Source organism: Phaenicophaeus curvirostris, chromosome 9, assembly GCF_032191515.1.
Source record: "Phaenicophaeus curvirostris isolate KB17595 chromosome 9, BPBGC_Pcur_1.0, whole genome shotgun sequence".
NCBI lineage: Eukaryota > Metazoa > Chordata > Aves > Cuculiformes > Cuculidae > Phaenicophaeus > Phaenicophaeus curvirostris.
In genome coordinates, this window is record NC_091400.1 from 31,953,782 (window position 1) to 31,977,525 (window position 23,744).

At 50.8% G+C, this 23,744-nt stretch overlaps 1 protein-coding gene, 6 non-coding genes and 1 pseudogene across 7 annotated transcripts in view; all 8 read left to right on the plus strand.

The window, feature by feature from the left end:
* Window positions 1-21,931, plus strand: part of LRRC27 (leucine rich repeat containing 27) — a 45,791-nt gene extending 23,860 nt beyond the window's left edge. Inside the window, 3 exon segments of the mRNA XM_069864152.1 lie at window positions 19,434-19,674; window positions 20,599-20,688; window positions 21,844-21,931. Of these exon segments, the coding sequence (XP_069720253.1) occupies window positions 19,434-19,674; window positions 20,599-20,688; window positions 21,844-21,931 (419 nt within the window).
* Window positions 511-629, plus strand: LOC138724410 (5S ribosomal RNA). The gene has a single exon (XR_011338040.1). It is a non-coding gene; the product is annotated as a 5S ribosomal RNA (ribosomal RNA).
* On the plus strand, window positions 2,669-2,787 carry LOC138724387 (5S ribosomal RNA). The gene has a single exon (XR_011338018.1). It is a non-coding gene; the product is annotated as a 5S ribosomal RNA (ribosomal RNA).
* Window positions 4,848-4,966, plus strand: LOC138724411 (5S ribosomal RNA). Its single transcript, XR_011338041.1, has one exon. It is a non-coding gene; the product is annotated as a 5S ribosomal RNA (ribosomal RNA).
* LOC138724388 (5S ribosomal RNA) lies at window positions 8,286-8,404 on the plus strand. The gene has a single exon (XR_011338019.1). It is a non-coding gene; the product is annotated as a 5S ribosomal RNA (ribosomal RNA).
* On the plus strand, window positions 10,468-10,586 carry LOC138724412 (5S ribosomal RNA). The gene has a single exon (XR_011338042.1). It is a non-coding gene; the product is annotated as a 5S ribosomal RNA (ribosomal RNA).
* On the plus strand, window positions 13,906-14,024 carry LOC138724389 (5S ribosomal RNA). The gene has a single exon (XR_011338020.1). It is a non-coding gene; the product is annotated as a 5S ribosomal RNA (ribosomal RNA).
* LOC138724425 (5S ribosomal RNA) lies at window positions 15,730-15,838 on the plus strand (annotated as a pseudogene).
* Window positions 21,932-23,744: the final 1,813 nt, after the last annotated feature.

The following is a 23,744-nucleotide window of genomic DNA, read 5'->3' on the forward strand; positions in this document are numbered from 1 at the left end:
GGAGGAGCGGCTGAGAGAGCTGGGGTTGTTTAGCCAAGAGAAGAAAAGGCTGAGGGGAGACCTCATTGCTCTCTAGAACTACCTGAAAGGAGGTTGTAGAGGGGAGGGAGCTGTGTTCTTCTCACTTGTGTCAGGGTACAGGACAAGGGGCAATGGCTTCAGGCTGTGCCTGGGGAGGTTGAGGCTGGACATGAGAAGAAACTGTTTGACAGAAAGGGTCACAGGACGCTGGCAGAGGCTGCGCAGGGAGGTGGTTGATTCCCCATCCCTGGAGGTGTTTAAGAGGCGGGTGGGTGAGGTGCCTTGTGGCAGGTTTAGTGTTAGGTAGGAATGGTTGTAGTTGTTGTTGTTGTGGGTGTTTTGTAAGGTGTTGTTTGTGTTTTGTTGTTGTTTTTGTTGTTGTGTTGTGCGTGAGTGGGTAGCGGTAGGTGTCGGGGCGGCGTGTTGTGTGTTGCGGTGTGAGGAGGCGCGTTGTGCGGGAGAGGCTGGGGGTGCTGGGAGGCAGCAGGTGCCTACGGCCACACCACCCTGAGAACGCCCGATCTCGTCCGATCTCGGCAGCTAAGCAGGGTCGGGTCCGGTTAGTACTTGGATGGGAGACCGCCTGGGAATACCGGGTGCTGTAGGCTTTTGCTGTCTTGGTGGGGGCTCTGTCCCCGCTTTTTGTGGAGCCCGGGCAGAGAGGTGCACAGGGAGGGTGTCGTTTCCGGCATTCTCCTTCTCCTGGGAGCCTAGACGGGTTTGATCTGGAAGGGAACTTCAAGAGGCTTGACTTGGCAGGCCTCTGCCATGGGCAGGGCACCCTCCCACCAGAGCAGGCAGCTCCAAGCCCCGTCCAGCCTGACGTCGACCACTTGCAGGGATGGATGGGGCTTCTCTGAGCAAACTGTTGCAGTGCCCCTCCAAAGCCTGCTTGGGAACAACTTCCTCCTTCAGTCTAGTCATAGAACCGTAGAATCACCAGGTTGGAAGAGACCCAGTGGGTCATCAAGTCCAACCATTCCTATCAAACACTAAACCCTGCCCCTGAGTGCCTTGTCCCCCCAGTCCCTTAAACACCTCCAGGGAAGGGGACTCAACCCCCTCTCTGGGCAGGCTCTTCCAGTGCCCAATGACCTTTTCCGTGAAAAAGTTTTCCTAATTTTCAGCCTAAACCTTCCCTGGCGGAGCTTGAGGCCATTCCCTCTTGTCCTGTCCCCTGTCACTTGGGAGAAGAGCCCAATACCCTCCTCTCCACAACTTCCTTTTAGGTAGTTGTAGCGAGCAATGAGGTCTCCCCTCAGCCTCCTCTTCTCCAGGCTAAACAACCCCAGCTCTCTCAGCCGTTCCTCATGATGCCTGTTCTTCAGCCCCCTCACCAGCTTTGTTGCTCTTCCCTGGACTCGCTCCAGAGCCTCAACATCCTTCTTGTGGTGAGGGGCCCAGAACTGAACACACAATTCAAGGAGCAGTTTCTCATAGCATTCTGCTTAGGAAACTGTCAGCCTCTGGGCTGGACAGGCAGACACTCTCCTGGATGGAAAACTGGTTGGACGGGTGGGCCCAGAGAGTGGTGGGAAATGGAGTTAACTCCAGCTGGAGGCCAGTTCCAAGTGGTGTCCCCCAGGGCTGAGTGATGGGTCCGGCCCTGTTCCATGTCTTTATCAATGACCTGGAGGAGGGGATCGAACGCACCCTAAGTACGTTTGTGGATGACACTAAGCTGGGTGGAAGTCTGGATCTGCTTGAGGATAGGGAGACTGTTCAAAGGGATCTGAACAGGCTGGACCACTGGGCTGAGAAAAATGGGATAAGGTTTAACAAGGCCAAGCGCCGGGTCCTAAACTGGGGGCACAACAACCCTGTGAAACTACTGACTAGGAGAAGTCTGGCTGGAGAGCTGCCCGGAGGCAAGGGACCTGGGGGTGTTGGTTGACAGTGACTGAACATGAGCCAGCAGCGGCCCAGGTGGCCAAGAAGGCCAATGGCATCTTGGCTTGGATCAGAAACGGCGTGACCAGCAGGTCCAGGGAGGTTATTGTCCCCCTGTACTCAGCACTGGTGAGACCGCACCTGGAATCCTGTGTTCAGTTCTGGGCCCCTCACCACAAGAAGGATGTTGAGGCTCTGGAGCGAGTCCAGGGAAGAGCGACGAAGCTGGTGAAGGTGCTGGAGAGCAAGTCTTAGGAGGAGCGTCTGAGGGAACTGGGGTTGTTTAGCCTGGAGAAGAGGAGGCTGAGCGGATTGCTCTCGCTAAGTACCTGAAAGGAGGTTGTAGAGGGGAGGGAGCTGGGCTCTTCTCCCAAGTGTCAGGGTACAGGACAAGGGGGAATGGCTTTAAGCTGTGCCTGGGGAGGTTGAGGCTGGACCTGAGACAAAAGTGATTGACAGAAAGGGTCACAGGACGCTGGCAGAGGCCGCGCAGGGAGGTGGTTGATTCCCCATCCCTGGAGGTGTTTAAGAGGCGGGTGGGTGAGGTGCCTTGTGGCAGGTTTAGTATTAGGTAGGTATGGTTGTAGTTGTTGTTGTGGGTGTTTTGGAAGGTGTTGTTTGTGTTTTGTTGTTGTTTTTGTTGTTGTGTTGTTGTGTGTGAGTGGGTAGCGGTAGGTGTCGGGGCGGCGTGTTGTGTGTTGCGGTGTGAGGAGGCGCGTTGTGCGGGAGAGGCTGGGGGTGCTGGGAGGCAGCAGGTGCCTACGGCCACACCACCCTGAGAACGCCCGATCTCGTCCGATCTCGGCAGCTAAGCAGGGTCGGGCCCGGTTAGTACTTGGATGGGAGACCGCCTGGGAATACCGGGTGCTGTAGGCTTTTGCTGCCCTGGGGGCGCCATTTGGAGGCTGCGCTGCTCTGTCCCCCCTTTTTGCGGAGCCCGGGCAGAGAGGTGTGCAGGGAGGGTGTCGTTGCCCGCATTCTCCTTCTCCTGGGACCCTAGACTGGTTTGATCTGGAAGGGAACTTCAAGAGGCTTGACATGGCAGGCCTCTGCCATGGGCAGGGCCCCCTCCCACCAGAGCTCCAAGCTCCAAGCCCCGTCCAGCCTGGTATCGACCACTTGCAGGGATGGATGGGGCTTCTCTGAGCAAACTGTTGCAGTGCCCCTCCAAAGCCTGCTTGGGAACAACTTCCTCCTTCAGTCTAGTCATAGAACCGTAGAGTCATCAGGGTGGAAGAGACCCACAGGGTCGTCAAGTCCAACCATTCCTATCAAACGCTAAACCCTGTCCCTGAGCGCCTTGTCTCCCTATCCCTTAAACACCTCCAGGGAAGGGGACTCAACCCGCTCCCTGGGCAGCCTCTTCCAGTGCCCAATGACACTTTCCGTGAAAAAGTTTTTCTAATTTTCAGCCTAAACCTCCCCTGGCGGAGCTTGAGGCCATTCCCTCTCGTCCCGTCCCCTGTCACTTGGGAGAAGAGGCCAGCACCCTGCTCTCTACAACCTCCTTTCAGGCACTTGTAGAGAGCAATGAGGTCTCCCCTCAGCCTCCTCTTCTCCAGGCTAAACAACCCCAGCTCTCTCAGCCGTTCCTCATACGACCTGTTCTTCAGCCCCCTCACCAGCTTTGTTGCTCTTCTCTGGACTCGCTCCAGAGCCTCAACATCCTTCTTGTGGTGAGAGGCCCAGAACTGAACACAGGATTCAAGGAGCAGTTTCTCATAGCATTCTGCTTAGGAAACTGTCAGCCTCTGGGCTGGACAGGCAGACACTCTCCTGGATGGAAAACTGGTTGGCTGGCCGGGCCCAGAGAGTGGTGGGAAATGGAGTTAGCTCCAGCTGGAGGCCAGTTCCAAGTGGTGTCCCCCAGGGCTGAGTGCTGGGTCCAGCCCTGTTTCGTGTCTTTATCAATGACCTGGAGGAGGGGATCGAACGCACCCTAAGTAAGTTTGCGGATGACACTAAGCTGGGTGGAAGTGTGGATCTGCTGGAGGGAAGGGAGGCTGTTCAAGGGGATCTGAACAGGCTGGACCGTTGGGCTGAGACCAATGGGATGAGGTTTAACAACACCAAGCGCCAGGTCCTGCACTTGGGGCACAACAACCCTGTGCAACTACCGACTAGGAGAAGTCTGGCTGGAGAGCTGCCCGGAGGCAAGGGACCTGGGGGTGTTGGTTGACAGTGACTGAACATGAGCCAGCAGCGGCCCAGGTGGCCAAGAAGGCCAATGGCATCTTGGCTCGTATCAGAAACGGTGTGACCAGCAGGTCCAGGGAGGTTATTCTCCCCCTGTACTCGGCACTGGTGAGACCGCACCTGGAATCGTGTGTTCAGTTCTGGGCCCCTCACCACAAGAAGGATGTTGAGGCTCTGGAGCGAGTCCAGGGAAGAGCAACGAAGCTGGTGAAGGGGCTGGAGAGCAAGTTTTAGGAGGAGCGGCTGAGAGAGCTGGGGTTGTTTAGCCAAGAGAAGAAAAGGCTGAGGGGAGACCTCATTGCTCTCTAGAACTACCTGAAAGGAGGTTGTAGAGGGGAGGGAGCTGTGTTCTTCTCACTTGTGTCAGGGTACAGGACAAGGGGCAATGGCTTCAGGCTGTGCCTGGGGAGGTTGAGGCTGGACATGAGAAGAAACTGTTTGACAGAAAGGGTCACAGGACGCTGGCAGAGGCTGCGCAGGGAGGTGGTTGATTCCCCATCCCTGGAGGTGTTTAAGAGGCGGGTGGGTGAGGTGCCTTGTGGCAGGTTTAGTGTTAGGTAGGAATGGTTGTAGTTGTTGTTGTGGGTGTTTTGTAAGGTGTTGTTTGTGTTTTGTTGTTGTTTTTGTTGTTGCGTTGTGCGTGAGTGGGTAGCGGTAGGTGTCGGGGCGGCGTGTTGTGTGTTGCGGTGTGAGGAGGCGCGTTGTGCGGGAGAGGCTGGGGGTGCTGGGAGGCAGCTGGTGCCTACGGCCACACCACCCTGAGAACGCCCGATCTCGTCCGATCTCGGCAGCTAAGCAGGGTCGGGTCCGGTTAGTACTTGGATGGGAGACCGCCTGGGAATACCGGGTGCTGTAGGCTTTTGCTGCCCTGGGGGCGCCATTTGGAGGCTGCGCTGCTCTGTCCCCCCTTTTTGCGGAGCCCCGCGCAGAGAGGTGCGCACGGAGGGCGCCGTCCTGCCCGCTGCAGCCCCCGGGGCAGCTTTCATCTTCTGCCGGGCGGCCCCCGCGGTCCTCGGTGTCTCCTGGCTGGTCTCCAGCCCCTCCCTGCGCCCTCCCCGCCCGCTCCAAGCGCCCCGTGCCAGGCCCGGCCCCCGCTCCTCTCCGCCGCGCCCCCAAGGCCCCGGTGAACGCTCCCCCGGGGCCGCCGGGACCGCCCCCTCCCGCCAGGCCCCGCGCGGGCCCGGCCGGTGCCGGGTGCCGGGAGCCCCGCGCCGCCCGCCCCGCTCCCGCTGCCGCCTGGGGTTTGCTGGGATTTGCCTGGCTCAGGGATCGCCCCCGCCTCTTCCTTTAAGAAGGAAGAACTGGAAGCTGTCGTAGGGCAAGGAGCCTTTGATGTCGTTGCAATCACAGAAACGTGGTGGGACGACTCATATAACTGGAGTGCAGCTGTGGTGGGGTACAAGCTCTTCAGGCGGGACAGGAAGGGCAGGAGAGGAGGCGGGGTAGCCCTCTTTGTAAGGGAGGACTTGAACTGCGTTGAGATGGAGTGTGGCGATCAGGAGGTTGAGTGCCTGTGGGTTAAAATCAGAGGAGCCCAGAAGAAGGTAGATTTTGTGATGGGAGTCTGTTACAGACCACCCAACCAAGGAGAAGCAGCGGATGAGCTCTTCTATAAACAGCTGGGGTTAATCTCTAGATCGATGCCTCTCGTTCTTGTGGGAGACTTAAGTCTGCCTGATACCTGCTGGGTGTACAATACAGCAGAAAGAAAGCAGTCTAGGAGGTTCCTGGAGTGCGTGGGAGACAACTTCCTTGCACAGCTGGTGAATGAACCAACAAGGGAAGGTGCCCTCCTGGACCTGCTGTTTGAGAACAGAGAAGGCCTTGTGGGGGATGTGGCAGTAGGTGGACGCCTAGAACTAAGCGACCATGAGATGATAGGGTTTTCTGTTCTAGGTGAAGTGAAGAGGGTTGTTAGTAGGATGGTAGCATTAAATTTCCAGAGGGCATACTTTGATCTCTTCAGAAGGCTGGTTGGCGAAGTCTCATGGGAGACAGTACTCAAGGGCAAGGGAGCCCATGAGGGCTGGGAGCTCTTCAAAAAGGAAATCCTAGCAGCTCAGGAGAAAGCCATCCCCGTGTTCCAGAAAAAAAGCTGGCAGGGGAGAAAGCCAACTTGGTTGAATAGAGAGATCTTGAGGGATATCAAGAGGAAGAGAAATGTTTATGGGCTCTGGAAGAGGGGACAGGCCTCTTGGGAGGACTACAGGAGGGAAGTGAGATTGTGTAGGGAAAAAATCAGAAGGGCTAAGGCTCAGCTAGAAATCAGATTGGCCAAGTCTGTGAAAGAGAATAAAAAATCTTTCTACAAATATATAAATAATAAAAGGAGGACTAGGGAGACCATACAGTCCCTATTGGACGCAGAAGGAACAACAGTGACAGGGGATGAGGAAAAGGCTGAGGTACTTAATGCCTTCTTTGCCTCAGTCTTTAGTTGTAAGGAGGGTCGTTCCGTCTGTGTACAAACCCAGGAGCTAGAGGAGCATAATGAGACTCCCGTGATCCAAGAGGAGGTGGTCAGAGCCTTGCTAGCCCGACTAGACAGCCACAAGTCTATGGGGCCAGACGGGATTCACTCAAGGGTATTGAAGGAGCTGGCGGATGTGCTGGCCAAACCCCTTTCCATCATCTTCCAACAGTCCTGGAAGACTGGGGAAGTCCCACTGGACTGGAGGCTGGCTGATGTGCCCATCTACAAGAAGGGTCGCAGGGAGGACCCAGGAAACTACAGGCCTGTCAGTCTGACCTCAGTGCCAGGGAAAGTCATGGAGCAGGTGATCTTGAGTGCTATCATGAAGCACATGCAAGAGAACCGGGTGATCAGGCCCAGTCAACATGGGTTCACAAAAGGCAGGTCTGGCCAAACTAACCTGATCGCCTTCTATGACAAAGTGACTCGGCTGCTGGATAAGGGGAAGGCTGTGGATGTATCTTCCTGGACTTCAGCAAAGCCTTTGACACAGTTTCTCACAGCGTTCTGCTTGGGAAACTGTCAGCCTCTGGCCTGGACAGGCTCACACTCTCCTGGGTGGAAAACTGGTTGGCTGGCCGGGCCCAGAGAGTGGTGGTAAATGGTGTGAAATCCAGCTGGAGGCCAGTGACAAGTGGGGTTCCCCAGGGCTCAGTGCTGGGTCCAGCCCTGTTCAATGTCTTTATCAATGACCTGGATGAAGGCATCGAGTGCACCCTGAGCAAGTTTGCGGATGACACTAAGCTGGGTGGAAGTGTGGATCTGCTGGAGAGCAGGGAGGCTCCAAAGGGATCTGAACAGGCTGGACCGCTGGGCTGAGTCCAGCGGCATGAGGTTTAATAAGGCCAAATGCCGGGTCCTTCACTTGGGGCACAACAACCCTATGCAGTGCTACAGACTAGGAGAAGTCTGTCTAGAAAGCTGCCTGGAGGAGAGGGACCTGGGGGTGTTGGTTGACAGCCGACTGAACATGAGCCAGCAGTGTGCCCAGGTGGCCAAGGAGGCCAATGGCATCTTGGCTTGTATCAGAAACGGCGTGGCCAGCAGGTCCAGGGAGGTAATTCTCCCTCTGTACTCGGCACTGGTGAGACCGCTCCTCGAATCCTGTGTTCAGTTCTGGGCCCCTCACCACAAGAAGGATGTTGAGGCTCTGGAGCGAGTCCAGGGAAGAGCTATGAAGCTGGTGAAGGGGCTGGAGAACAGGCCTTATGAGGAACGGCTGAGAGAGCTGGGGGTGTTTAGCCAGGAGAAGAGGAGGCCGAGAGGATTGCTCTCGCTAAGTACCTGAAAGGAGGTTGTAGAGGGGAGGGAGCTGTGCTCTTCTCAATTGTGTCAGGGTACAGGAACAAGGGGGAATGGCTTCAAGCTGTGCCTGGGGAGGTTGAGGCTGGACATGAGAAAAAACTGTTTGACAGAAAGCGTCACAGGTCGCTGGCAGAGGCTGCCCAGAGATGTGGTTGATTCCCCATCCCTGGAGGTGTTTAAGAGGCGGGTGGGTGAGGTGCCTTGTGGCAGGTTTAGTGTTAGGTCGGAATGGTTGTAGTTGTTGTTGTTGTGGGTGTTTTGTAAGGTGTTGTTTGTGTTTTGTTGTTGTTGTTGTTGTGTGTGAGTGGGTAGCGGTAGGTGTTGGGGCGGCGTGTTGTGTGTGTGGGCGTGAGGAGGCGCGTTGTGCGGGAGAGGCTGGGGGTGCTGGGAGGCAGCTGGTGCCTACGGCCACACCACCCTGAGAACGCCCGATCTCGTCCGATCTCGGCAGCTAAGCAGGGTCGGGCCCGGTTAGTACTTGGATGGGAGACCGCCTGGGAATACCGGGTGCTGTAGGCTTTTGCTGCCCTGGGGGTGCCATTTGGAGGCTGTGCTGCTCTGTCCCCCCTTTTTGCGGAGCCCGGGCAGAGAGGTGTGCAGGGAGGGTGTCGTTGCCCGCATTCTCCTTCTCCTGGGACCCTAGACTGGTTTGATCTGGAAGGGAACTTCAAGAGGCTTGACATGGCAGGCCTCTGCCATGGGCAGGGCCCCCTCCCACCAGAGCTCCAAGCTCCAAGCCCCGTCCAGCCTGGTATCGACCACTTGCAGGGATGGATGGGGCTTCTCTGAGCAAACTGTTGCAGTGCCCCTCCAAAGCCTGCTTGGGAACAACTTCCTCCTTCAGTCTAGTCATAGAACCGTAGAGTCATCAGGGTGGAAGAGACCCACAGGGTCGTCAAGTCCAACCATTCCTATCAAACGCTAAACCCTGTCCCTGAGCGCCTTGTCTCCCTATCCCTTAAACACCTCCAGGGAAGGGGACTCAACCCGCTCCCTGGGCAGCCTCTTCCAGTGCCCAATGACACTTTCCGTGAAAAAGTTTTTCTAATTTTCAGCCTAAACCTCCCCTGGCGGAGCTTGAGGCCATTCCCTCTCATCCCGTCCCCTGTCACTTGGGAGAAGAGGTTAGCACCCTGCTCTCTACAACCTCCTTTCAGGCACTTGTAGAGAGCAATGAGGTCTCCCCTCAGCCTCCTCTTCTCCAGGCTAAACAACCCCAGCTCTCTCAGCCGTTCCTCATACGACCTGTTCTTCAGCCCCCTCACCAGCTTTGTTGCTCTTCTCTGGACTCGCTCCAGAGCCTCAACATCCTTCTTGTGGTGAGAGGCCCAGAACTGAACACAGGATTCAAGGAGCAGTTTCTCATAGCATTCTGCTTAGGAAACTGTCAGCCTCTGGGCTGGACAGGCAGACACTCTCCTGGATGGAAAACTGGTTGGCTGGCCGGGCCCAGAGAGTGGTGGGAAATGGAGTTAGCTCCAGCTGGAGGCCAGTTCCAAGTGGTGTCCCCCAGGGCTGAGTGCTGGGTCCAGCCCTGTTTCGTGTCTTTATCAATGACCTGGAGGAGGGGATCGAACGCACCCTAAGTAAGTTTGCGGATGACACTAAGCTGGGTGGAAGTGTGGATCTGCTGGAGGGAAGGGAGGCTGTTCAAAGGGATCTGAACAGGCTGGACCGTTGGGCTGAGACCAATGGGATGAGGTTTAACAACACCAAGCGCCAGGTCCTGCACTTGGGGCACAACAACCCTGTGCAACTACCGACTAGGAGAAGTCTGGCTGGAGAGCTGCCCGGAGGCAAGGGACCTGGGGGTGTTGGTTGACAGTGACTGAACATGAGCCAGCAGCGGCCCAGGTGGCCAAGAAGGCCAATGGCATCTTGGCTCGTATCAGAAACGGTGTGACCAGCAGGTCCAGGGAGGTTATTCTCCCCCTGTACTCGGCACTGGTGAGACCGCACCTGGAATCCTGTGTTCAGTTCTGGGCCCCTCACCACAAAAAGGATGTTGAGGCTCTGGAGCGAGTCCAGGGAAGAGCAACGAAGCTGGTGAAGGGGCTGGAGAGCAAGTTTTAGGAGGAGCGGCTGAGAGAGCTGGGGTTGTTTAGCCAAGAGAAGAAAAGGCTGAGGGGAGACCTCATTGCTCTCTAGAACTACCTGAAAGGAGGTTGTAGAGGGGAGGGAGCTGTGTTCTTCTCACTTGTGTCAGGGTACAGGACAAGGGGCAATGGCTTCAGGCTGTGCCTGGGGAGGTTGAGGCTGGACATGAGAAGAAACTGTTTGACAGAAAGGGTCACAGGACGCTGGCAGAGGCTGCGCAGGGAGGTGGTTGATTCCCCATCCCTGGAGGTGTTTAAGAGGCGGGTGGGTGAGGTGCCTTGTGGCAGGTTTAGTGTTAGGTCGGAATGGTTGTAGTTGTTGTTGTTGTGGGTGTTTTGTAAGGTGTTGTTTGTGTTTTGTTGTTGTTTTTGTTGTTGCGTTGTGCGTGAGTGGGTAGCGGTAGGTGTCGGGGCGGCGTGTTGTGTGTTGCGGTGTGAGGAGGCGCGTTGTGCGGGAGAGGCTGGGGGTGCTGGGAGGCAGCTGGTGCCTACGGCCACACCACCCTGAGAACGCCCGATCTCGTCCGATCTCGGCAGCTAAGCAGGGTCGGGTCCGGTTAGTACTTGGATGGGAGACCGCCTGGGAATACCGGGTGCTGTAGGCTTTTGCTGCCCTGGGGGTGCCATTTGGAGGCTGTGCTGCTCTGTCCCCCCTTTTTGCGGAGCCCCGCGCAGAGAGGTGCGCACGGAGGGCGCCGTCCTGCCCGCTGCAGCCCCCGGGGCAGCTTTCATCTTCTGCCGGGCGGCCCCCGCGGTCCTCGGTGTCTCCTGGCTGGTCTCCAGCCCCTCCCTGCGCCCTCCCCGCCCGCTCCAAGCGCCCCGTGCCAGTCCCGGCCCCCGCTCCTCTCCGCCGCGCCCCCAAGGCCCCGGTGAACGCTCCCCCGGGGCCGCCGGGACCGCCCCCTCCCGCCAGGCCCCGCGCGGGCCCGGCCGGTGCCGGGTGCCGGGAGCCCCGCGCCGCCCGCCCCGCTCCCGCTGCCGCCTGGGGTTTGCTGGGATTTGCCTGGCTCAGGGATCGCCCCCGCCTCTTCCTTTAAGAAGGAAGAACTGGAAGCTGTCGTAGGGCAAGGAGCCTTTGATGTCGTTGCAATCACAGAAACGTGGTGGGACGACTCATATAACTGGAGTGCAGCTGTGGTGGGGTACAAGCTCTTCAGGCGGGACAGGAAGGGCAGGAGAGGAGGCGGGGTAGCCCTCTTTGTAAGGGAGGACTTGAACTGCGTTGAGATGGAGTGTGGCGATCAGGAGGTTGAGTGCCTGTGGGTTAAAATCAGAGGAGCCCAGAAGAAGGTAGATTTTGTGATGGGAGTCTGTTACAGACCACCCAACCAAGGAGAAGCAGCGGATGAGCTCTTCTATAAACAGCTGGGGTTAATCTCTAGATCGATGCCTCTCGTTCTTGTGGGAGACTTAAGTCTGCCTGATACCTGCTGGGTGTACAATACAGCAGAAAGAAAGCAGTCTAGGAGGTTCCTGGAGTGCGTGGGAGACAACTTCCTTGCACAGCTGGTGAATGAACCAACAAGGGAAGGTGCCCTCCTGGACCTGCTGTTTGAGAACAGAGAAGGCCTTGTGGGGGATGTGGCAGTAGGTGGACGCCTAGAACTAAGCGACCATGAGATGATAGGGTTTTCTGTTCTAGGTGAAGTGAAGAGGGTTGTTAGTAGGATGGTAGCATTAAATTTCCAGAGGGCATACTTTGATCTCTTCAGAAGGCTGGTTGGCGAAGTCTCATGGGAGACAGTACTCAAGGGCAAGGGAGCCCATGAGGGCTGGGAGCTCTTCAAAAAGGAAATCCTAGCAGCTCAGGAGAAAGCCATCCCCGTGTTCCAGAAAAAAAGCTGGCAGGGGAGAAAGCCAACTTGGTTGAATAGAGAGATCTTGAGGGATATCAAGAGGAAGAGAAATGTTTATGGGCTCTGGAAGAGGGGACAGGCCTCTTGGGAGGACTACAGGAGGGAAGTGAGATTGTGTAGGGAAAAAATCAGAAGGGCTAAGGCTCAGCTAGAAATCAGATTGGCCAAGTCTGTGAAAGAGAATAAAAAATCTTTCTACAAATATATAAATAATAAAAGGAGGACTAGGGAGACCATACAGTCCCTATTGGACGCAGAAGGAACAACAGTGACAGGGGATGAGGAAAAGGCTGAGGTACTTAATGCCTTCTTTGCCTCAGTCTTTAGTTGTAAGGAGGGTCGTTCCGTCTGTGTACAAACCCAGGAGCTAGAGGAGCATAATGAGACTCCCGTGATCCAAGAGGAGGTGGTCAGAGCCTTGCTAGCCCGACTAGACAGCCACAAGTCTATGGGGCCAGACGGGATTCACTCAAGGGTATTGAAGGAGCTGGCGGATGTGCTGGCCAAACCCCTTTCCATCATCTTCCAACAGTCCTGGAAGACTGGGGAAGTCCCACTGGACTGGAGGCTGGCTGATGTGCCCATCTACAAGAAGGGTCGCAGGGAGGACCCAGGAAACTACAGGCCTGTCAGTCTGACCTCAGTGCCAGGGAAAGTCATGGAGCAGGTGATCTTGAGTGCTATCATGAAGCACATGCAAGAGAACCGGGTGATCAGGCCCAGTCAACATGGGTTCACAAAAGGCAGGTCTGGCCAAACTAACCTGATCGCCTTCTATGACAAAGTGACTCGGCTGCTGGATAAGGGGAAGGCTGTGGATGTATCTTCCTGGACTTCAGCAAAGCCTTTGACACAGTTTCTCACAGCGTTCTGCTTGGGAAACTGTCAGCCTCTGGCCTGGACAGGCTCACACTCTCCTGGGTGGAAAACTGGTTGGCTGGCCGGGCCCAGAGAGTGGTGGTAAATGGTGTGAAATCCAGCTGGAGGCCAGTGACAAGTGGGGTTCCCCAGGGCTCAGGGCTGGGTCCAGCCCTGTTCAATGTCTTTATCAATGACCTGGATGAAGGCATCGAGTGCACCCTGAGCAAGTTTGCGGATGACACTAAGCTGGGTGGAAGTGTGGATCTGCTGGAGAGCAGGGAGGCTCCAAAGGGATCTGAACAGGCTGGACCGCTGGGCTGAGTCCAGCGGCATGAGGTTTAATAAGGCCAAATGCCGGGTCCTTCACTTGGGGCACAACAACCCTATGCAGTGCTACAGACTAGGAGAAGTCTGTCTAGAAAGCTGCCTGGAGGAGAGGGACCTGGGGGTGTTGGTTGACAGCCGACTGAACATGAGCCAGCAGTGTGCCCAGGTGGCCAAGGAGGCCAATGGCATCTTGGCTTGTATCAGAAACGGCGTGGCCAGCAGGTCCAGGGAGGTAATTCTCCCTCTGTACTCGGCACTGGTGAGACCGCTCCTCGAATCCTGTGTTCAGTTCTGGGCCCCTCACCACAAGAAGGATGTTGAGGCTCTGGAGCGAGTCCAGGGAAGAGCTATGAAGCTGGTGAAGGGGCTGGAGAACAGGCCTTATGAGGAACGGCTGAGAGAGCTGGGGGTGTTTAGCCAGGAGAAGAGGAGGCCGAGAGGATTGCTCTCGCTAAGTACCTGAAAGGAGGTTGTAGAGGGGAGGGAGCTGTGCTCTTCTCAATTGTGTCAGGGTACAGGAACAAGGGGGAATGGCTTCAAGCTGTGCCTGGGGAGGTTGAGGCTGGACATGAGAAAAAACTGTTTGACAGAAGGCGTCACAGGTCGCTGGCAGAGGCTGCCCAGAGATGTGGTTGATTCCCCATCCCTGGAGGTGTTTAAGAGGCGGGTGGGTGAGGTGCCTTGTGGCAGGTTTAGTGTTAGGTCGGAATGGTTGTAGTTGTTGTTGTTGTGGGTGTTTTGTAAGGTGTTGTTTGTGTTTTGTTGTTGTTGTTGTTGTGTGTGAGTGGGTAGCGGTAGGTGTTGGGGCGGCGTGTTGTGTGTGTGGGCGTGAGGAGGCGCGTTGTGCGGGAGAGGCTGGGGGTGCTGGGAGGCAGCTGGTGCCTACGGCCACACCACCCTGAGAACGCCCGATCTCGTCCGATCTCGGCAGCTAAGCAGGGTCGGGCCCGGTTAGTACTTGGATGGGAGACCGCCTGGGAATACCGGGTGCTGTAGGCTTTTGCTGCCCTGGGGGCGCCATTTGGAGGCTGTGCTGCTCTGTCCCCCCGTTTTGTGGAGCCCGGGAAGAGAGGTGTGCAGGGAGGGTGTCGTTTCTGGCATTCTCCTTCTCCTGGGACCCTAGACGGGTTTGATCTGGAAGGGAACTTCAAGAGGCTTGACTTGGTAGGCCTCTGCCATGGGCAGAGCCCCCTCCCACCAGAGCTCCAAGCTCCGTCCAGCCTGGTGTCGACCACTTGCAGGGATGGATGGGGCTTCTCTGAGCAAACTGTTGCAGTGCCCCTCCAAAGCCTGCTTGGGAACAACTTCCTCCTTCAGTCTAGTCATAGAACCGTAGAATCACCAGGTTGGAAGAGACCCACCGGGTCGTCAAGTCCAACCATTCCTATCAAACATTAAACCCTGCTCCTGAGCACCTTGTCCACCCATGCGTTAAACACCTCCAGGGAAGGGGACTCAACCCCCTCCCTGGGCAGGCTCTGCCAGTGCCCAATGACCCTTTCCGTGAAAAAGTTTTTCATAATTTTCAGCCTAAACCTCCCCTGGCAGAGCTTGAGGCCATTCCCTATTGTCCTGTCTCCTGTCACTTGGGAGAAGAGGCGAGCACCCTCCTCTCCACAACTTCCTTTTAGGTAGTTGTAGAGAGCAATGAGGTCTCCCCTCAGCCTCCTCTTCTCCAGGCTAAACACCCCCAGCTCTCTTAGCCGTTCCTCATAAGGCCTGTTCTTCAGCCCCCTCACCAGCTTTGTTGCTGTTCTCTGGACTCGCTCCAGAGCCTCAACATCCTTCTTGTGGTGAAGGGCCCAGAACTGAACACACAATTCAAGGAGCAGTTTCTCGTAGCATTCTGCTTAGGAAACTGTCAGCCTCTGGGCTGGACAGGCAGACACTCTCCTGGATGGAAAACTGGTTGGCTGGCCGGGCCCAGAGAGTGGTGGGAAACGAAGCTGAATTCCAGCTGGAGGCCAGTTCCAAGTGGTGTCCCCCAGGGCTGAGTGCTGGGTCCAGCCCTGTTCCATGTCTTTATCAATGACCTGGAGGAGGGGATCGAACGCACCCTAAGTACGTTTGCAGATGACACTAAGCTGGGTGGAAGTGTGGATCTGCTGGAGGGAAGGGAGGCTGTTCACAGGGATCTGAACAGGCTGGATCGTTGGGCTGACACCAATGGGATGAGGTTTAACAAGGCCAAATGCTGGGTCCTGCACTTGGGGCACAACAACCCTGTGCAGCTACCGACTAGGAGAAGTCTGGCTGGAGAGCTGCCTGGAGGCGAGGGACCTGGGGGTGTTGGTTGACAGCGACTGAACATGAGCCAGCACAGTGCCCAGGTGGCCAAGAAGGCCAATGGCATCTTGGCTTGTATCAGAAACAGCGTGACCAGCAGGTCCAGGGAGGTTATTCTCCCCCTGTACTCGGCACTGGTGAGACCGCAGGTGGAATCGTGTGTTCAGTTCTGGGCCCCTCACCACAAGAAGGATGTTGAGGCTCTGGAGCGAGTCGAGAGAAGAGGAACAAAGCTGGTGAAGGGGCTGGAGAGTAACTCTGAGGAGGATCGGCTGAGGGAGCTGGGGTTGTTTGGCCAAGAGAAGAAGAGGCTGAGGGGAGACCTCATTGCTCTCTAGAACTACCTGAAAGGAGGTTGTAGAGGGGAGGGAGCTGTGCTCTTCTCACAAGTGTCAGGGGGTGCTGGGAGGCAGCAGGTGCCTATGGCCACACCACCCTGAGAACGCCCGATCTCGGCAGCCAAGCAGGGTCGGGCCTGGTTAGTACTTGGGTGGGAGACCGCCTGGGAATACCGGGTGCTGTAGGCTTTTGCTGCCCTGGGGGCGCCATTTGGAGGCTGTGCTGCTCTGTCCCCCCTTTTTGTGGAGCCCCGGGCAGAGAGGTGCGCAGGGACGGTGTCGTTTCCGGCATTCTCCTTCTCCTGGCAGCCTAGACTGGTTTGATCTGGAAGGGAGCTGGTGCGAGTCCGAGAAGATCAACGAAGCTGGTGAGGGGGCTGAAGAACAGGCCTTATGAGGAACAGCTGAGGGAGCTGGGGGTGTTTAGCCTGGAGAAGAGGAGGCTGAGGGGAGACCTCATTGCTCTCTACAACTGCCTGAAAGGAATTTGTGGAGAGGAGAGAGCTGGGCTCTTCTCCCAGGTGTCAGAGGACAGGACAATAGGGAATGGCCTCAAGCTGCACCAGGGGAGATTTAGGCTCGACATTAGGAAAAAATTCTTCACAGAAAGTGTCATTGGGCACTGGCAGAGGCTGCCCAGGGAGGTGGTTGAGTCACCTTCCCTGGAGGTGTTTAAGGGACGGGTGGATGAGATGCTGAGCGACATTGTTTAGGGATTGATAGGAATGGTTGGACTCGATGATCTGGTGGCTCTTTTCCAACCCGGTGATTCTATGATTCTAACAAAAGCATGTCTTTTTTATGTTGGACTAGAGAGGTAAAACCCCTGAACAGAAGATCTTTGGAATGTCTAAGTATATTTACCTGTACTCCTAACCTTACTGTAGTCTTTGGAGCTCAGCAAGGAGCTGAAGGGGGTTTTCTTGATTCTGGTTTTTAAGATGTGCAGACAATGAAAACAGGCTATCTTCTTTTTATCTCTTTATCTGTCTGTGCAAAATGAACCAGTATCATTTTTCAGAGATCACTTTCTGTACTCAGCAGCAGCAATTAATTACTGCCAGTAACTCTTCAGCTTAGTATGTGAACAAAGGGGGTTGTTTGGAAATTAGCAGAGTAATGTCGGACAGTAGCATGGTGTTTGTATTGTAAAGTGGACCATGACACCTGTTTTTCCAAGTTCTCTTACGCATTTATTATATGCTCCCATTCAAAATAAAGACATAATATGCTTCAAACACTAGTCAGTTATTTTGCTTTTTAACTCCACTCCAGTGGTACATGAAAATGTCAAGGATTTTGTGAGTGTCCTTCAAAATAGCAAATCAAAAGCATTTCTTTTTCTTCTGTTTTTTGTCTCCATGAGAATCATAGAATAGTTAGGGTTGGAAGGGACCTTAAAGATCATCCAGTTCCAATCCCCCTGCCGTGCCACTAGATCAGGCTGCTCAAAGCCCCATCCAGCCTGGCCTTGAACACCTCCAAGGATGGTGCAGCCACAGCTTCCCTGGACAACCTGGGCCAGGGCCTCACCACCCTCGTGATGAAGAAATTCCTCCTTATGTCTAGTCTAAACCTGCCCCTTTCCAGTTTATACCCGTTCCCCCTCGTCCCATCACTACAAGCCTTTATAAATGGTCTCTCCTCAGCTTTCTTGTAGCCCCTTCAGGTACTGGAAGGTCATTCTAAGTTCTTCTTGGAGCCTTCTCTTTTCCAAGCTGAAGAAGCCCAGCTCTTGCAGCTAGTCCTTGTATGGGAGGTGCTCCAGCCCTTGGATCATCCTTGTAGCCTCCTCTGGACCCATTCCAACAGCTCCATATCCTTCTTATGTTGAGAATACGGGGTTGCATTCCGTTCTGCTTGATTCGAACAGAATAGATTGGAATGACAAAACAAGTATAAATTATGCTCTGGAACAGTATTACTGCTTAATTATGTTATGTTTAATTTTTAGTTTAGAGAGTGGTATATTTAAAGAAAGATAATCTCATGGACTTTAATATTTAGAATCTGTGGGCATGCACATGAAGTTTGGGAACCTTCTGTAATATGCAAGAGTTTTGCTCCCTCCCACGTGGCCCATCTGTTCCTGTTGGATGAGAGCAGTGTGTAAGAAGTAGTGTTTACATGCTTCATGCAGAGAGTATAATAGAATGTGCCTTGGAATAATGCTTTTTCTCTAAAATGTGAGAAGAGGGAGGCAAAATCCTCTATGTTTCTTCTGTGGGTTTTAGGGTACCTCTTGAGTCTATGGTTCATACAGAACCAAGCCTTTGTGTATCGTATGATCTCTCAACACCGCAATGAAAGGTGAGATGAGGGACATGGTTTAATGTTTGATAGGAATGCTTGGACTAGATGATCTGGTGGGTCTCTTCCAACCTGGTTATTCTATGATTCTATGAGATGCAATGTATTTAGCTGTTGTGGTTATTTTTGGGGCAGTAGAGGGTCTAGGGTACACACCTACTCAAAAAAAGAGGATTAATTCTGTCATGGTCAGCAGTTGACCTGCTTGGCATTTCTGTAGGTATCCTAATAACTTATCGGTAGCTGTGGATTGTGTACGTTACTGTAAGTCACACCCTGGAGTGCAGCTTGGATTCACCCTAGAATTAATAATCACCATGTAAATATGGAAGTTCAGTTGTCTGAAAATTTTTACCTATAAAGGTGTAATTTGAGATCATCTGAGGTGCCTTTTGGGATGAAATGTGTGGTGTGTTAAAGCTTCCATCAGTACTTTGGATTTTGCCATTGCATTACTTATTTAAATTGATTATGTTAAAATATCTTTCTTGTTTTGACTCACAGATTGCATTTGGACACTTGTAGTATGTTAATGATTATTGTATCTGTTTGCTTTGCCTTCTTACTTCCTCTGATACATGAAACATATTTTTAACTCCTATTCATCATGCAGAGAACTCTTTAATTCAGTCACAGACAGTTCATGTAATACTTATTTATACCCAAATCTACACTGGCAGGCTATAAATGCTGTAGAAAAATGACACAAGAGAAAAAGATAGGGTTATATACAGCCTAAACTCGATCCTTGTATGTACGTGCATTATGGGAGTCTTCATTTCCAGTCTGTTTTTTCCCTCAAGTAGAGATCCCAGTCTGAAGCTGGGATTTAGCACTGTCGTGTCTTCCTCCATTTCAGAAATCACTGGGTTTCGTACAGTATATTTGACGTGGCTGTATTTAAATGTTGCTGACGTCTGTGGTAGAGTCTGGGTTTAGTTGCGTGGGTCTTGGCTCAGCCTGGAAGGAGGCAGGGGATCCAGCAGTGATATGGAGCTGTGCATGTGGCCATGGTGAAAGCAACAAAGAACCTTCAGCAAATGAAGCTGTGGATGGTCTTCTGAGAAGCTTAATTTCCACAGAGCATCAAGGACACGTTGCTGTTAAGCTCAGTGTTAAGTCAGAGGTATTAAACACTTGACAAAAACAATTGTAACCTTGAATCAGCTTCTGTGTGGTGGAGCTGATAAAGAGCTGGATGAAGAGTTTACCAAACTGAGATCCGTAGATTATGAATCAAAAGGAGGCCACTGTTCTGCTCATGCTCGTCAATAGACCTGAGGTTTCTTCCAGAACACAGATTGCTGTCAGCTTGTGAAAAATCTTTGCAAATAAAATATATATTAAAATAAAAAAAAAAAGACTGACAAAACCCACTTCTCTTTGACAATACCTGAATGCTGTGTTTTGCTTAGGAAAAAATCTAACTTGATTGATACTTAGGATTACACTAGTATTCCTTTAATTCCAATAGAAATGCCACCTGTTGAAAACCTGAATTTAAGCGAACTGTTCCAGTCCAGCTTGCATTTGTCAGAGGAGTGCCCTGATGAAAAAGAAAAGCTGAGATTTCAGAAGCAGAAAGAAATTATAAAAGATGAAAAAGAAGAATTTCTTGCTGATAAACGTACACGTGCAATCCATGATATTACTGAAGCAGGGAAAAAACCCAGGAAGAACAAACAGCTCTACTCGGGGTCAGCTAATCTGTGCAGGTGACTAAGCTCCATGCGATGTTATATGATAAGGATCTTGCAAGTGCTGGAAAACTCAGCATTTCTATTGGAAAATAGAAAAGCATAATATTCATCATTATACTCATTGTTAAATATGAATTTGATGAATTTGTCTATAGGATACAAAATGACTTTTATATTTCATATTATTTAAAATATTTTTTCTCAAAAATTAAAAACTACCATTAATCTTTCATATTTTCTCACTTCGTTTTTTATTCCTATCTTGATAATTATACCCTTGAATGTCCAGATTAATTCTGCTGAAAAAACAATAGAATTTTATAATATAGAACAATAATACTGTAGAATCCTGCAAGTGACTGAACTTTTCACTTCTAGTATATGCAATATGACAAATAAGTAAGTATAAATACCAGATAATATGTTAAATGCCTTTACTTTTCTATACAAAGCATTTAATAGTTGCTTTATTTGTTATAGTTCACAATATGCAAATCACAGAATCACAGAATCACAGAATAACCAGGTTGGAAGAGACCCACTGGATCACCGAGTCCAACCATTCCTACCAAACACTAAACCTATTGGGGATTTTTTGTTGGTGAATCCTTTCTGAAAAGGCAAGTGCCTTATTGTGTAAAGGAGAAAATAAGCACACTGGAAATGCTTTTAATTGTATTTTTGTCAATATTTATCATTACATCAGTGATCCCCCCCAATATTCATGAGCATTTTTATTGCTATTTAAAAATTATTTCTCAGAACTAGTTTACAATAAACTAGAGCTGACTGGTTTTTTTAATACTGACCACTTGATTCGTTTTCACATTTCAAACAAGTATGTTTAATTTTCTAAGTAGTATTTAATTAATGATATCAAACAGTTCTAAAACAAAGATGTCCACACAGAAATAAATTTAAGTTTCTATCCTGTGATAGGACAATTTGGGCAAAGTGAACTGAAAAATGTAGAGCAGCAGCAGAAAAGGCACTGAAAGGAGAGCAAGCTTTATTTGAACGAAAGAAAAAGCAAGTATTATAATGTCATTTTTTTTGAAGTTGTTACCTTCTTAATAGATTGGCTAGTTGACTTTTTATAAGGAAAGAAGTAATTTCAAGTATTTTGCACTGTAAGTGGCAACAGAGTGGTTTTCTTTACAAAATACAGTGCTCCAAGGCAACAAGAAAGGTGACGTATGAAGTTTCTTACTGGCTTGGCCATGGAACACCACGAATTCCCATTCCAATTGAGCAGAAAAGTATTTATTTTCAGTTAATGCATATGTTAAGTTTATAAGTCACACTATAGAACGACCTTCCAGTACCTGGAAGGGGCTACCAGAAAGCTGAGGAGGGACTGCTCACAAAGGCTTGTGGTGATAGGATGAGAGGCAATGGGTATAAACTGGAGAGGGATAGATTTAGACTAGACATAAGGAGGAATTTCTTCATGGTGAGAGTGCTGAGGCCCTGGCCCAGGTTGCCCAGGGAAGCTGTGGCTCCTCCATCCCTGGAGGTGCTCAAGGCCAGGTTGGATGGGCCTTGGGCAGCCTGATCCAGTGGGAGGTGTCCCTGCCCATGGCAGAGGGGTTGGAATTAGACAATCTTTAAGGTCCCTTCCAACTTAAACTATTCTATGATTCTAAGAAATAGCTTGAAACTTAGGACCAAAACAAAGAAGAGCTTGAGAATCGCTGTGGACATTCAGAATATTAATAAGACTTTTATTGATGAACATTAAAAAATATGTTGGGTCAGATTCCATTATCCAGTAGAACTTTATGTGGTACAACTGCCTGGTGTTTCTTTATGTTCACTCAAATTTACTCAATATCTAAACTTACCTAGTTTAAACAATCCTCCAGAGATGAACCCTGTAGCTTCTTACCAGTCCTCTGAGCAGTTTATTTGATCTGCTTTGTTTGAATCTCTGTCCTGCTCTTTGCTGCTCTATTTCTCCACTGAATTGGGAAGTGAGGGTGAGCCTTTGCAGTTCTCATCTTCCTTTGGGAAGCCAATGTTTCATGAAGAGGCCCCTGGTATTTTGTTTCTCTTTGTTAGGAATCAGTATATCTAGTAAGTATCATATGTTGTTCAGCAGTAAGTGGCTAAGCTTGCGAAGAATAGTAACATTGACCTCTTAAATTACGGCTTCAAAAGTTGGATATAAATTAACTTTTTCAGCAATAAAGAAATGCTTCAGGAATGGCACAGCCAAGTGAAGTTGATGGAAGGGAAAAAAGAAACGTTTAGACTTCCACCTTTAAAATGAGATGCAGTATGTAATAGAAAATAGCAAGGTAGGATACTGGGAAAAAACAATCCATTAATGATACCCTTTGATTTGTTTTCTTTATAGCTCATATATTTAAATTTGTAACTTAAAAAGAAAAGTTCATGACTTTAAATACCAGCACTCTGGCGATGGCTTTGCAGACCCTTTCTCAAATATCTGTGCGGACTCTGGCTCCTGTTTTAAGTGCCGCAGCCCCATGTGCAGTGTAGGAGTTGCCAGATCCTTCAAACTGTTGTTCAAAATCTGTGGTGGCTCCAATAATCGGGCTACTTGGAGGCGTAAAACCAGAAGTGTGTATGTTGAAATATGATTTTTGAAATTATTGAATGCCTCCAATGTTGCCTCTGCCAAACCGAATTTGAAGTCAGCTGGATTTTTCTGGTTCCTCCAGGAATTTGTAAACACTGGCACATAAAAGGAGGGGATGTCACTTCTGGTTCTTTCCGAGTCTATACAAAAGGCCTGAAAAGTTCTTACCATTTTTTCTTCCTCCCCACAAAGTAGCAAATATTAAATCACAAAAAAAACCACCCAAAAACCCAAGCCTCATAGTTTTTCCATTAGATTCTCATTCCTTTTATACATTATTGCAAAAAATAAGATGCTGAAAATGAATACACATGACTTTTTCCAGTGCTCTAGTGTGAAAATGACCTGTAATATAGACACTGAGTAAGGCAGTTAAGTGATGATCACTGAAGGAACTTAAAATGCTGGGAGTTTTTTCTCTTGCTGTGAAGAATCATTTCATTTCAGTTTCATGGTTCCTGAGGACACTACTTTTAACCATGGAAAGGGGGAAATACACCCAAATTTGTCTGAAATGTCAGTACGTTTTAAATCAAAATGAGCTGTATCTTTCAGTGATGAAAAGGGGATTTGTACTAATTGAATGTTAATATTAAAATCTGCATAGCCAATACCTAGTACTCAAACAATAAAAAAGAACCCTTGTATTACAGATTACAGATTTTCTAGAAAATTTGCAATTAAACTTCTGACACAACCAAACAAAATTTTAAAAGTATAAACAAGGCAGCTGCACTTCTGGTTTTAGTCTTTTCTTTTTCTGTTTTTCTTTTAGTTCAGATTTTTGAATCTAAGCTGAATTACATTACTAAATGCATCGGTGCTGGAGAAATGTCTTTTTAACTGCAGTTTATCAAACAGGAGGTTGCCCAGGTTTGCTACCTAACTGTAGGCATCTAAGAGAAGCGCTCACGTTAGGAGCCTCAGGTCCCAATCCATCCGTCAAGGCAGGCACCAAACATCAGTGATGGGAATCATCTGTCATTTTCACTATGCATGAACCTGGGCTTCTGACTCAGACAGTTTGTTTATTTTAATACAATCCTTTTTCACTTTTCTACTCACTCAGCATGATGATTTCCCACCAATTAAATGGTATTTCTGAATCCTGGAAACAGAATTTTGCTTAATATGCAGAGACAGGGGAATATATCCAACACAGCCCGCTGGCAAGGCAGCAGTGTATCACCAGTCCCCTCTTCTCCCACTGAGAGGCACTGCTAAAGATCAGAGTTGGTGACTTTAACAAAACAGAAATTTGGATTTAGGCATTTTTCTTCCCATGTAATGTTATATATGATACAACACTAAAAAAAATTTGGAACTGATGGCTAGAAAAGTGATACGAGCTGGACTTTATTCCACTTCAACATGCATTTTCATCTATGCATCTTCAACAGGGTTGTTACCTAAGTTTCAGTTACTAGACTTTTTAACCTGATTTTCTCAGACTGTGATTATTTATTGACTTTTAGTGACC